General features: G+C 41.7%; 1 protein-coding gene across 1 annotated transcript in view; it reads left to right on the top strand.

The window, feature by feature from the left end:
* LOC115016554 (protein unc-13 homolog B-like) overlaps positions 1–14353 on the top strand; it is a 73841-nt gene that overhangs the window by 22168 nt on the left and 37320 nt on the right. The window contains 5 exon segments of the mRNA XM_029444366.1: positions 584–701; positions 1252–1375; positions 3897–3970; positions 4238–4295; positions 5897–6110. Coding sequence (XP_029300226.1) covers positions 584–701; positions 1252–1375; positions 3897–3970; positions 4238–4295; positions 5897–6110 — 588 coding nt within the window.

Genomic DNA, 14353 nt, shown 5'->3' on the forward strand with positions numbered 1-14353 from the left:
TGTTTGTTATGTCTGTGTTTATAAAGCTCATTTAAGCATCGCCGAAGCATCATTCAGAAAGCCTACATGTCTGCACCTGCATACTCAGCGCCCTCCCCTGCACTTCTCTCAATTAGCTGCTCTCTTTGATTATCTTTTTCTCTCATCCTTCTTTTGTTCGGCGCTTCAATAGTTGTAAACTGCCACAGAGAATATGCAAATGCCCTTGTCACGCGGCTCCTTTCAAAATTGATATGGCATTTTATTGCGGTCATCAAGCTGTTTTTGAGCCCTTTGAAAAGCATGTTGAATGACAAAACAAGGCTTGAATGGATTATGACAGCTATTACACAACAGAAAGAAGAAGAAGCCTTTGTTATCAGCCAGTGGTGAGGACTCGCAGTAATTATGGAGACATTTCTGGTTCATTGAGTGTGTATTAAATGACATATTGGAAAGTTTTTTTGTTTTTATTCTGATAACAAGGCCTCAAACTACACAATTATTGTTTGACTCTTTTAGCCACTGACATTTCCTGCGCTGGAAGTTTTGAAAATAAATCTAATTATGCTCGACATTACTTGATTTCTGTCTTTTTCCTCAGTGAGATCAACCGGCTGGACCTCGGCCTCATTGTTGAGGTGTGGAACAAAGGCCTCATCTGGGACACCATGGTGGGGACATCCTGGATTCCTCTGAAGGGTATCCAACAATCAGAGGAGGTTTGTCTATGCACCTACGCACAAATCTCATAGTCCTAGGGAAAAAAAGGAAGGATTTTATTACAAAACACTATGAAAAAAAAAAAAAGCGACCTAAAAATCCATCCATGATTGCAAAACACTGGTGCCTCCATCACTGACTATGTTTACATGCACACTAATATTCCACTATTATTCGGAGTATGACAATATTCCGAATTTGATACGGTTCATGTAAACATGTAAATGTTCAGTTTGGATATTCTGAATTAGACATTATTCGGTATTTGACATTTTCCGATTAAGACATGTGGTATATGCAGACATTCTTCTGGTTTAAGGAACATTCTTTGGACATGTATACAAGGCATTCGAAATATGCGTCTCATTTGAGATTTTTACCGCAGTTTGCAACACACAAACCTATCTGTTTACAGTCAGCTCTGCGTTGTACACAAACCAACTAGTCAACAATTTGCAAGCCTGTAAGGTAGAGACGCATGCTCAAAAGAAAAGCCTGCATTTCAATTGTCTACAAACGTCATTATCAATATACGTACCTTCATTGCAGGAGGGCTCAGGTGACTGGCTCTTGCTGGATGCAGAGGTCCTGATGAAGGCGGATGAGATATATGGCACCAAGAACCCAACGCCTCATCGAGTTCTGCTGGACACTCGCTTCGAGCTGCCTTTTGGTGAGAAATCAGAGTATCCGATCTCTTCCCCCCCCCCCCCAGTTGCTTTGTATTTTAGCTGCTTAATACACTTCCATAATGATATCAGACACATTTCCAATGAATGAACAACACTTTTGTAAAGTTCAGGTGCTTAAGGAAGACATTTCCCCCATGCTGTCATCTCAAGTACCTGCTCTGACATCAGTGGGTGCGTGATGTTGAGAGTATGTTTGTGATTCTGGTTACACAAAGGCCACACGTGTTTCCTGCTGAAATGTCACCAGTGGCTTTATGAGCCTGCGTAGGAAAAGCTATCCAGCCTGCGGCTCTGCCTAACAAATTGATGGTGTCTCGTAACCTGGTCGACCATTGATCTGTCATTTGATTTCAAATAAAAACAAAAGGACCATATAAAAAAAAAGTAGAGTAGGTCACATTTTTCCTGAAATGAAATGAAATCATAATAAAATAATATTATCTCATTGCATCACATAAAGAAGGATACTTAATGTTAAACAAGGCTAGAAACAGGGCACTCTTAGACGTTGGTCTAACTGTGTAATGTCCTCTGTCTGGTTTCACTGGAGATTAGGAGTTTCTGGCTCACTTAAATTGAGGGCACTGACTCATCAATGGCAGATCTTCCTTTATTAACTTAGGTTCAGTAAATATAATTTGGTCTGTTCCAGGTTGTTCCAATGTGGCCTATAGGATTAAGGAACCATGAGGAATATTGTTATATACTGTACAGCTAACATGAAGAAGAGGAGAGTATGACTGAGACAGTCCCTTTCACACATACAGTCTATCTCTGAAATGTTTGGGTCATGTGTGAATGGGAGCAGGGATCAATATTCAGGGAACCTGCATCACCAATTTCCCACCTCAAGACCTAGTTACATCTCAGGTAAAGTTGCTACGGCTGCGTTGCGAATGAAAGCAGCAACATTGCAGGCGCAAGCAGGTAAAGCAATCAAATCAATCACAAGACAAAAGGCAAAACCCTGACATATTGTCTTTATGAAGTTGCAATTGCCTATTTACACATCCAGCAACATCAGCATACATTTGGAGTTGTGTTTTGTCCGCCTGATTAATATAAGTCCAATATATTCACTCTCCTTGTCTCCATAAACTCCTGAGAAAAAATATCTGGCTCCTCGGTTGCTCACCACTGTGTTCACCAGCTGGTCACCAACTTTGTCTGTCTGTCGTTTGGTGCTGGGCAGGCAGCCGACTGTGGGTTGATCTGAGCTTTTTTGCTGAAAACCACTGCCTACTGTTGGAAACATGGCAGCCTTGAGAGTTCAGTAGCAATACAACCAAAAATGATGAGCTAAAAGAGTCTAAGTTTAGATTTCATTGACACTAGACACTAGAAATTGCTTGAGTTGACATGATGAAAAAACTGAATTTCATTTTATTTTATTTACCCCAAGGGACAATTTCATGTTCTTCAAGTTTGGAGGGTGAATATCCCCTGTGCTCCTCCTGTTCTCTGTGTGTTTACCACAGTTCTACCTACAGTATCACTGATACCGGCACTTCATGTCAGGCTCAAGCTTTGTGATCAATAACATCAAAGTTAAAGCAGGGTGTCTGTCCACCGAGTGGTCTTTTTTCTGTTTTAAGAGGAGACCTTTTAAGGTTGCAGGAGGCCATCATGACTGTCTGTGCCACCAGAGCCATTCATTAAAGCTGAGGGTCGGTGTGTCTTTGAAGCCCTGGTGTGCGTGTGTGCGTGTGTGCGTGCGTGCGTGCGTGCGTGCGTGCGTGCGTGCGTGCGTGCGTGCGTGCGTGCGTGCGTGTGTGTACGTGTTTACAGAGCAGGGCAAATCCCCCTGGAAAGTGGGAATGGTGAGAGCTCCTGCTCTGATACTTAACTACATTTAATGTAATATCTTTCTTTATATAGGATAGGTACGCCGACGTATCAGGGCCATGGTAACCGCCGTTGTTGTCCTGGAAGTGCGGTCCATGAATTTAACAAAGTGTAGAATTTAGAAAATGAGACACAGGATTGAAAACCAGCCCTGAATAACACCACAGCGGTGACGATGATTGGTTTTGTTATATAAGGTGAATCTGATGGCTTTATATGGAGGCCAAGAATGTTGTGTTAAGTGGGGAAAATTAGGAAAAACACACTTCTGAGTTCTTAATTTTCTTTAAAAATATTTTTGGTGCCATTTTTGAGTTTAGTATTTTTTGTGTGTTTAGAAAACAAATTTGTAATTCGTCTTAAATATTGTTTGGCATGTTACAGTCCTGTCGTCTGTAGCATCTTCGAATACTCCCGTCGCTGTAGTGAAAAACGTTCCTGATGTTTCCAGTCCCACCTCCTCTAACATTGTGGCCATTGCTAACTAACTATTTTTACTTCCTCGTTCCTCAGGCTCATGAGAAATGAAACGCATTAATGTATTATGATGGAACTCTGGAATATGATGCTGTAAATCTGAGGGAGCAGGATGTTTACTTCAACACACAGTCAGGTTCACATGTGTGTTTGTTTGTTTTGTGCTTACTTCTGAACCAGACATCCCAGATGATGAGGCACAGTACTGGACAGGCAAGCTGGATCGCATCAATACCATGGGAATCCATGATGAGGTAAAGTGCAATTCAACCAGATTTTACTACGTATATTTGTATAAAGAAATTACAGCACATTTGTAATGATAAAATCGGAATGTTACCATTTCACAGTTAAATGTGCTTGTATGTTCCTGTTCACTACTTCTTGTGCTCATGACACATTTATTTTTGCTGTAAATATAGATTGAGTGGTGCTAGTGAACTGTTGTGGTAATAATAGCAATATGACGACATGGAAAACATATTCTATGCCTGCTGTTTCTCTTCCGCTCTCCTCTGTAGTACCCTCTTCAGGATGACATCCAGAGTCGCCCACTGCCATTTGCGGCCTCCCAGTGCTGTGAGTGTGCTGGCCCGTGCTCCTCTTGGCCTCTAGATGGAGCCAATTCTCCACTCTTCTAGCTTTCAGGCATTGATATGATTTCCACTCACTTCCTTGTGTAGTGAGGAGAGGAAATCATGTCATGTGCTGCCTTATGTAGTAACAGTGGAATCCTCTTAATCAGAGTTGAAAATGAAAATTAGCATGTTAAATATTCTCACCGTTTGTTTTCCACTCTGAGAACAAGTGTTGGGGTTTTACCTCATCCTCCCACAAGACAGGGACACTTTTTGTTTTGTTTTCAAAACCCCTGCCTCATCTGACTGTACCTCTCACTTGTAACATCTGCACTTTCACCAGGCAACTATTTCGGATGGGCTGAAACACTGAGTATGTAAAAGCACACTTTGATAAAATTCTCCCCCTGGCCAATCCTCAGTGCCCTCTGCCTGTCCTAATGCCCCATATTTCCCAATAACATGTAATCCATAAGGCTTTCATGCATTTTTTTTTTTCAGAAACATTTGATTTTTCCTCAATGATTTCCTAAATTCCCTTTTTTGGCCTTTTTTTCTTTCCTGCTCTCGCTGTTTTCCTTTTTATGCTCTGTGCTGATGTCATATAATTTGAATTATTCCTATATACTTAATCCTTACAATATTGGTTCAGCACACAACCTAGAAAGAAAATCAGGACATTTCATTAAAACACTGTTGTTTTTTTCTCTCACTGAAATCTCCATGCATCTTTTGAGAAAGACTATTTGAATTCAATGAGAATACTGAGATCAGATATATTTGGATAGGATTAGCGATACTTAAAAAAAAAATTGGTCTGCTACACAACAGGAGCCCTTATCAAATAGTAAGGGTGTAAGTTGCAAATTCACTTCAAAAGTTAAGGGTCATTATTGGAGTTGGCAAGGTAACTTTCAGAAAGTGGTTTATATACTGTAGCTGCTCTTCTTATGACCAACACTGGTCTACTATACGTTTTGTGCAATATAAACACTTTCAAACTGTCCCATTTGTAGTCCAACACAAAGTTGCCTTCCTTTAAAAGTAATGTTAAGATTATATTTCTTTACAGGAGACTGTCCAATCCATGAAGTAACTGCCACATCAAGTTTCTTATTTTAAAGTTTTATTCTCATGTTTGTGCAAGAAGGCTTCACTGTGGCAACACCTAAATTGAACTATTCTGTACACGTTTTAGCCCCATCTTTCTTGTAGAAAAACAAAGTACTAAATTATATACAATTGAAGTTATAGTTGTGAATGTTGTATTTACCTATGTATTGACACTACAACAACATGATAACGCAGATTAAGAGCAGCTCGATGTCTTCCATTTAGCAGGAGAGCGTGCATGTATAAAGTCTGTAGTCTTTCAAAAAATGCATGACCATTGCCCTCCCTATTAACCTGGCATACGCTCACCCCAGTTTGTCTATTTCATCAGCTCCCAACAGTGTTGGGATGCATCTTCAACTTTGACATGAGTTAATGATAAGCAAGGATTTAAAAAATAAAAATGCTTGCTGCCACACGAAACATACTTACTAATGTTTCAGGAAAGATTCCTTTACTTAGCTTACCCTGACACCTTGACTGTTGCAGCTCTGGATGACCAGGACAGTGCTGTAGACGACCGGGACAGTGACTACCGCAGTGAGACGAGTAACAGTCTGCCTCCACGCTTCCACACGACGGCTCAGCCTAACTCCTCCCTGCACCAGTATCCCATGGGGCCTCGGCAGCAGCACCACCCAGACTCCTGCACGGACTCTGTCCACAGTTTGGACCTCGACTACAGGGACCAGAGAGGAACCAGGTAGACAGAGTATCCACAAAGTCATCCATACACACCTTCAGTGGCTCGCTCTGTTACTTTAGATGAAACCCACACGGTCACAGTGTGTAGGCAATGTACTCTAAAATCAATATTGAAACAAAAATACAACCAATGACACCCTTTCTAATCAAAATATTCAGCAAGTTTGGTTTTCAAGCTCATCTTTATCTCAACAATTCACCTGTAAAGACAAACATATCCTCTTACAGTCTTTAATGCCTCTCTCTGTCTCTCTTTTAGTTTTATAGTGGCAAAAGTAGTCAGTTTATTTATCATCATTCATGCTTCCAGAACAATAATCCAACATGGCTGCAGCTTTGTGCTTTTATTTTGTGTCGATGAGCTGGTTTTCTTACAGTATGTGCCGTTGTACGGTTCATTCAGCTGCTTCAGTAAACCAGAAGGGATCTGTACTCTAGAGGCGGAATGGATTTTGTCACTCCCTGCATCTCCAGAATACATTATTGTGGTTGTCCACTGACTTGCAAGGCATATTAGACTATTTTTTTAGTATTATTGAAGTCAGAAAGTAGTTGAGATGGCCAAAAGTGTGTGTGGTAACTGTTACAAAAAATCATAATATACATTATTTTAATGTAAATACATAAATTTAAATACAGAGGGAAATACAGTCATACTATTTCTATAGACATAATAATACATTTGTGTTACGTTTGTGTACAATAATAATAATAATGCTCTGAGTGCAATGGATCTACTTTTGTCTGCTCGTGGAATACATGTGTACCAGTGAGACTGCTACAAATCTGCCTGTGTGGACTGATAGGAAGTTTATCCGGATAATTCTACCATCAGAAAAACAAAAATGGGATTACAGCCAGGGAAAGCTCATTGGTCGTGTTTGTTTTTGGTCTTGAGGGTCTGTTGTGTTGGTTGAAGTTCTTGGTAGTTGGGGAAAAGCTCTGAACTTGGTTTAACCACATCACTGAGGAAATCCCTCTGTCACACATGTGGGTCAGTGACACATGCACATACGCATTTCTACTTCTGGTGATTAAAAACTTGTTAATTGTACTCCATATGGTGATTTACTGTAGCATGTCTCATGGACACTGTTGCAGGCTGATAAGCATGTAGTGAGTTTCTGTAGTGATTTATAAAGATCTCACACAGAAGTCACAGACGCAAATGCAAACATAGGGACACACATACTCACACAGTCGCATGCACATACTGTTTTACCCATGTACACTAAAATGTGTATCACAGTATTTTTCAGGCAATTTCTACAATTGTTTGCAATTTTTAAGTGTATCTTAGGTTTCTGATGAAATGTATCTGTCTTAAAAACATTGATGACTAAGCTGAATCGTGTCTTCACATTTGCATGAAACTGTTCTTGTCTTTATTTCTCCATTTATCATTTTGTTTAACTTGTGCTTGCGTTTTTTCTTCTTGTTTGTTTGCTTCTTCTTTTCTGTCCCTGTATCATTTCCTACCCCCTTGTTAAATCCATTCTTTAACTTAAATTAGATCATTAAACCAGAAAGGAAGGGTCAGAATTATACCTGTAGATTCTGGCATGGGGGTTGAAGATTGGGAAAATAAATACAAAGGGCAGGGTAAGCCTCAGCTGAGTGACTTCTTGGATGAAGAGGAAGACAACGTTATCCTTCGAATGGGAAGACCATACACTGAGCCATCACACTCCTCTATCCGCCAAAATACTTTTCTGCCTGCCACCTACCCTGAGGGCTATGACACAATTGATCGGCGGCGAAAGAAAAAGATTAGAGACCCAGGACGGATGCTCAGTACAGAGGCAGACAACATGAGAGAGGCTTTTCCCTCTGACATTGCGCTGCTTCGTGAGAAGAGAGGGGAGCTGTTTATGCGGAAGGTAGTTGAGATGCAGGAAGAGGAAGAGCGTATGACATCATGCCTCAGGCCATACCAGAATGGGCTTCTCTACAAGACAAGGATGTGGGCAAAAAATGAGCTAGACAACACTTTGGAGAATTATGTGGCATACAAAAAACAGCAAGATGTTAGAACGAGGGCACAGTTCGATTTTGATTTAGAGAACTCTGAGGATCTGCACTACTCCATAGGAGCAGAGGAGGATATTGATGACATTGCCTTTATGGCAGAAGACTTTAATCCAGAGAACGCAATAAATTACAAGGACAGGTATTCTTTCTCCTGTCCCATAGAAAATATTCAGGGTCATCGAGAGAAGAAGTGTGGAAAAGCTAAACTTGGAGGATGGGCTCCAGAGGCAATGCTCTCTCCTGTAGAGGAACCAAGTGATGAATATGTAGACCCTATGGATGAGCTCCAGTGTCTAGTTGAAACTGTTTCTGAATACCTTGCTGAAAAAGAGGAGGAAATCAGCAAGTATGGTTCTCTTCCTAAGTCAAACAAATCTAGGCTATCATCTTTGGGTAGCTATAAAACTGATTCTTTTGGAGAGGATCAAAATAGTTCAAAGGATCCTCGGGGAGAAACCCAATCAAACACTGCTTCTGATCAGGGCATTTCAGGAGTAAAAAATGCCATGAGCTCATTATTTAGTTCTCTCACTGACAAAGTTGGAGGAGGCCCCAAACAGCCCGTCTCATCTCCACAGGCAACATCTACACAACCCTCAAACCAATCTGGACTAACAAAACTGTTTTCCTTTATTCCTAAATCAAATAGCTCAGCTCCGGTAGCTGTTGTATCTCCAGTAGAAAATTACCATGAAAAATCATTCCGTTCTTCGCCTTCTCAGCCATCGCATGATGCCAAGACACAAGGTCATTATCAAGAAACAAAAGCTCCCACAAGGAGTCCGACTCAAACAAGTACAAAAGAACATGTACCCGAGTTTGTAACCAAACCTCAAATTGCTCCAGGTAACTTAGTCTTGGGGAAATTGAATCCTTTGAAGCTTTTTTCAGCAGGGGATAGCGGTGACTCAGCTGAACAGGCACCAAAATCCACATATTCTCAAGGCCATACACAATGGGATGAGAGATGTGTTCATCAAGGTAAACAGTCAATGACAGCAGAAGGAGAAAGGGAATCAGACAAATTAGGAAGTTTCCAAGAGAAACATTTGGTACAAAAACAAGATGGAAATATGTATAGCAGACAAAATCCAATGATTTACAAACAAGAAAATGTGCCTAATCCGAGTCCAGCAAGGTCAACTGGCCAAACACAATCAGCAAACACTGGATTCTTTAACCCTTTCAAGAAGTCATTGAGCTCATTGATCACACCAGCCTTCCACATTCCTCCTCAGGGAGCTCCACCTGTGGCAGTTTATCCAGTGTTTAGATCCACAGAGGATCCCCGACTAGAGAAACCAGTGGAGGACCCATCATTGAGCAGTAAATTTAAACTGCCTTTCCACTCCTCTGAAAATGTATCAACTCAGCAACATCCCAAAGCAGAGGGAGGCATGCTTTCTGGTTTTTTAAAGTTTGCATCTAGTGAAGATGTTAGTGCTTCCATTAACACACATAATCCTGTGCAATCATATCAGGATTCAACTTCAACAACCTCCCCCACCTTTACACAGATATCTGCTGTGCCCCAGGAAAACACTGAAAAGGGATGGTTTTCCAACATATTTAACTCTACCTCTGCTCCCTCTAGTTCAAATCCAAATCTGACTAGTAATCAGCAATGTCAGAACAGTCAACTGCCGTCCGGCTCACAGGTACAACACACTTCAAATCAAAATCCAATAGCACCCCCTCATGGAATACAGCATCAAGCTCCCAATCAGCCTGAATCGCAAAGTTTTTTGACAGGTCTTTTTAAAGGGACCTCGTCCGAGGACATCTCCCCTATGGGCTCTAATCAACCCAAACAAGGAGGACTGCTATCTGGACTTCTTAAATTTGGCTCTACCGGTGAACTATCTGGCAATTTGCCAAATCAGGCTTCCCATAGCAATGAACCTCCCAGGAGCAGTAATCCCCCACAGATTTCTAATCACTCTCCCACACAACAAAGTTCTACAGTACCACGGATGGGGAGCCTGGTCTCAGGGCTGTTGAAGTTTTCATCAACAGAAAATATACCACAAAACACACAGCCTTCTGAAGCTGAAAAGGAGAGGACAATCCCTGGAAATTACTCTGGTCAGCAGCAGACTTCAAATGAAACTCAGCAAACGCAATCTCAGCAAAAGGGGCTGTTGTCTGGCTTATTTAAATTAGCATCGTCTGAGAATGTTTCAAGCAGCCAAACAGTTCAGCAACAACAAAGCAGTGTTCAACATAATGAACAGAGTTTTAACCAACAGATTTGTCGAGATCCAAACCAAGGTTCTCATTTCAGGAATAGAGCACCACTTCAGCAAGTTGTCAAACAGGAGACCAGTAAACCAGGCTTTACTCGACAACAAACGGTTCCACTCCAGCGACAACCATCCCAACAAAGTGGTATTTTATCTGGTCTCTTCAAATTTGCATCGGCAGACAACATAAGGGCACAAGAACCCCCATTAGCTCAACAGCACGGAATTATGCCAAGTAAATCCAGCTATGAGCAACCGAGAGCCAGGAATATTCCAGTTTCCAACCAAAATCAACCACAAAATAGCTCAACACAAAAAACAACTCAAGCTAGTGGTCTGCTTTCTGGACTATTCAAATCCTCCTCAGAAAATATGGCTCCACAGCAGCAGCCCAAAATCATCCAAGAGACACAGCAACAAATCAAAGTGCCAAGCAGCCAGACCGCTGAAACACAGGGGGAGACAACAAGTCAATCTGGAGTGCTCTCAGGGTTGTTTAACAAGTTAACAAAATCATCTGAAAACCTTGACACAACCTGCCAGACATCACCAGGACAATCACTCCATCAGAAAGACAATAATTACACCGTCACAATGAAGACCCCGCTACTAACACGGATACACACTAATGTAGAACAACAATTCTCACAAGAACATGCAGAGAAAGAGAAGACGATTCTACGACCTGGCCAACAAGGGTTTTTATCTGGACTGTTTGGCAAAAATGTAACTGAGGACCCTTGTACTCCCAAACAAGTAGAAATGTCCGGTCAAATTACAGAACAACAGACACCCTCAAATAAGTTCACAGAGTTACATTCAGGCATATTAAAAAGTGCTTCCTCAGACTTTGGAAGGGACAGCTGTCAAAGAGTTGTCCGAGATTCTCTCAATCCAGGACAGAGCAGACACGCTTTAATGAGGGCACCTGTCTCAATTGATACTGAGAGTTTAGATTTAAGAACATCAGCTACTTTTGCCAGATCTCTTCAGAGTCCAGCACCATACTCGTCAATTAGCACAGGTAATTTATCTCAGTTATATTACTCTGGCTCACCTCAGTCAATTCACTCAATGGCTTATAGTACAGGAAATATTCATTCCCTTTTACAAACCCATACATCTCCCGCAGTAATGGCCATGCCACCATATATTGGAAGAAGTACTTCCTCTTTGTATGGATCAGGGCAAAATATTTACCAAGGTCAGTTGTCCCCTTATGGAACAAGTCCCTCTTATGATGAAAACCAGTGGATCCGTGAAAGTGCTCTCTGGCAACAGTTTCAGAATGAGTCCGTGAATGATCAATTCCAGGGAGAGGATCAAGTGTATAGACAGAGCTGTGAGGGTGGGTCATTACAGGCATCTGCTCTTTCCCGCAGCTCCTCAAATACATATCAGCCATTTAACTCCTCCACACCATGGCAAGGTGTTATTTGCCAAGAGCAAATTCGACCATACCCGTTTGAGGGACACATAAATGATGATCCATATCCCAAGAGGAAATTATGGAACAGCCATGAAGACTTGGGAAACATAGAATATTCACCCAATGTGGAGGGTGCGTTGAACTTAACTAATAAACATAGTAATGCAAAGTTTGCAAAATATCACTCTTTTAATGATGGCAGCACTTATAGCTTGAATGGGGTTTCATATCATGAAGGTTATTATGAGGAGACTGCGCCAAGCTTATCTTTTTCGGCTAACTGGCAATATGGAAGTGATAATACAGTTCAACAAAACTTGCATACTGATGGCATGTTCCATCGAAGTCAGTTTAATTTGAATAGACCAATAGATTCAAACTTCCCCCCATGTGCCAAAACTGAGATGGAAGACTCCCTGTACCTCGAAGACACTGAGTGGTATCAGCAGTGGCTTGCACTTTTGGAGCAAGGAATGTGGTGGCCAGCAGAAGATGGTGACTGTGGCTACTTTGTTTACACAGATCATGAATACATTTATGCCTTGCTTACAGATGAAGCAGGTGAATATGTGTATGCATGTGCCCCTGAAGGGGAGTCTTGGGAAAATGCACATAAATTAGATGGCTTTCCCAGTGCTTGGCTACACAGTGAAATGGTTTTAGTGTGTGGCTTTAAAATTCCACTTTACAATGAGGATGAGCTTCTTTGGCTACCTGATCAAGATCACAGTGGTTCTCAACTCCTTAATGCCCCCCTTGATCTGTCTGCTGCCTATAGAAAAGGAAATCAGATCATGAATTTAAATCTTGAGCAGTTTTCTCAAATGTTTGAAAATTCATTTCTGTCACAAGATCAACAAGGTGTAGATTTCACATCATACAGATTAAACAAAGTCAGGATAGATCCAAGACAGCCCAGTCACATGTATGAAGACCAATGCAAAGATGTCATTGACCTTTCCTGTCATAATAAAGACAACAAAGGGCCTTATTGGAATAACCAGGAAATTAAGACATTTCTTGCTCAAAAGGTTGCCGTTTCCCTGAACTCTACTCCGACTGCAAATTCCAATCAGCAGTCCCTCCACAACTGTTACCAGCCTTGCCAACGGCGGCGTTCATCAACTGGGGTTACAGTGAGGCATGTAAATGATGTATCAGAGAAGGAATGGAGGGAGAGAGTGTCTCCGGGAGAAGAACAACCTAATCGTCAAGTCAAAAAGATTTCTTCCCTCATATCATCTTTTGTGGGAAAAACATCACAGGTGGAGTTAAACAAAACTAGCATATCCTCCTGTGATAAAGTTCCTGACAAAGGTTCAATGAACATTCTTACATCAGGTTTCCAAAGTCTGAAGTCAAAGATCATCAAAGATGAATCTACTTCTGATGTGACTCAGCCAGATTCAAATGCTAAACAACAAATGCAGATGCCAGTTAGCACACAGAGGAGAATGTTGCCCACAGTACAAACAACTGCTCAAGTGACCCAACCCTTAATTCAATCGCATACAGCTTCACAGAAACCTAGACTTACACGTCAGACTACCATGCAACAAACAACCCCACAAATACAGCACAATGTTACAGTGCCTTTAGAAACAAAAGAATCTGGACCACCTGTACAACATACTGCTGGTAAGTCAGTGGAGAAATCATCTGAACAACAGAAGGCAGGCTTCATGAACTTTCTGAAATCTGCAGTTGGAATAGAAGAACCCATGCCAGATCCCCAGAAATGTTCTCAGATATCTCCCAATGAGCAGAGCAAAGCTGGCAGCACTGCTTCCTTACCAGGCACTGCTCCTACAAATAAAGAGGCTCCAGGAGTGTCAAATCTGTTTGGATCAATTAGCAGTTTATTTAGCACTGAGCCCTCTCCACCACAGAAACAGCAAATGAAACCTAGCGTTACAGAAGGTTCATTGACATCAGCATCTAGACCTAAGGGTATACAGAGGCAACGAACAATGGACCAAAGTGGTACCTCTCTGCCTGTGCAGAGCCAACCCCCAAACAAAAGTATATCCCAACCATTTCCTCCCAGTTCTTCATCAGGCCCTGCTACAAGCCGATCAGAAACTATGCCACCTACAGGACAGACAAAACCTGAAGCGGCAACTAAACCATCTGGTGGACTGTTTGGATTTTCAATTGGAGAAATGCTGGCAGGATCAACAGCAGCTGCCCAATCTGGACCCACGCCTCAATTACCTGCATCAGCTACAGCTCCACAAGAAGAATCACTCGGTAAAAGTATATTATCAATATTTAGTGGGCCAAATCCTCCTCAGGCTGCACCTAAAAGTGAACCATTGCCTCAAGCACATCCACCACCTGCAGCTCCACTACCTCAACAGGAATCACTTGGTAAAAGTTTATTATCAATGTTTGGAGGATCAAGTCCTCCTCAGCCTCCCCCTCAAACCAAGCCTGCTGCTGAAGTACCACAACAGAGAATTGTTCCTCCAAAAGACCCCCCAAATACAGGATTCCTTTCTATGTTTGGTGGTCCCAGCACCCAACAGCCAGCCCAAA

Source organism: Cottoperca gobio, chromosome 12 (assembly GCF_900634415.1).
Source record: "Cottoperca gobio chromosome 12, fCotGob3.1, whole genome shotgun sequence".
Classification (NCBI taxonomy): Eukaryota; Metazoa; Chordata; class Actinopteri; order Perciformes; family Bovichtidae; genus Cottoperca; species Cottoperca gobio.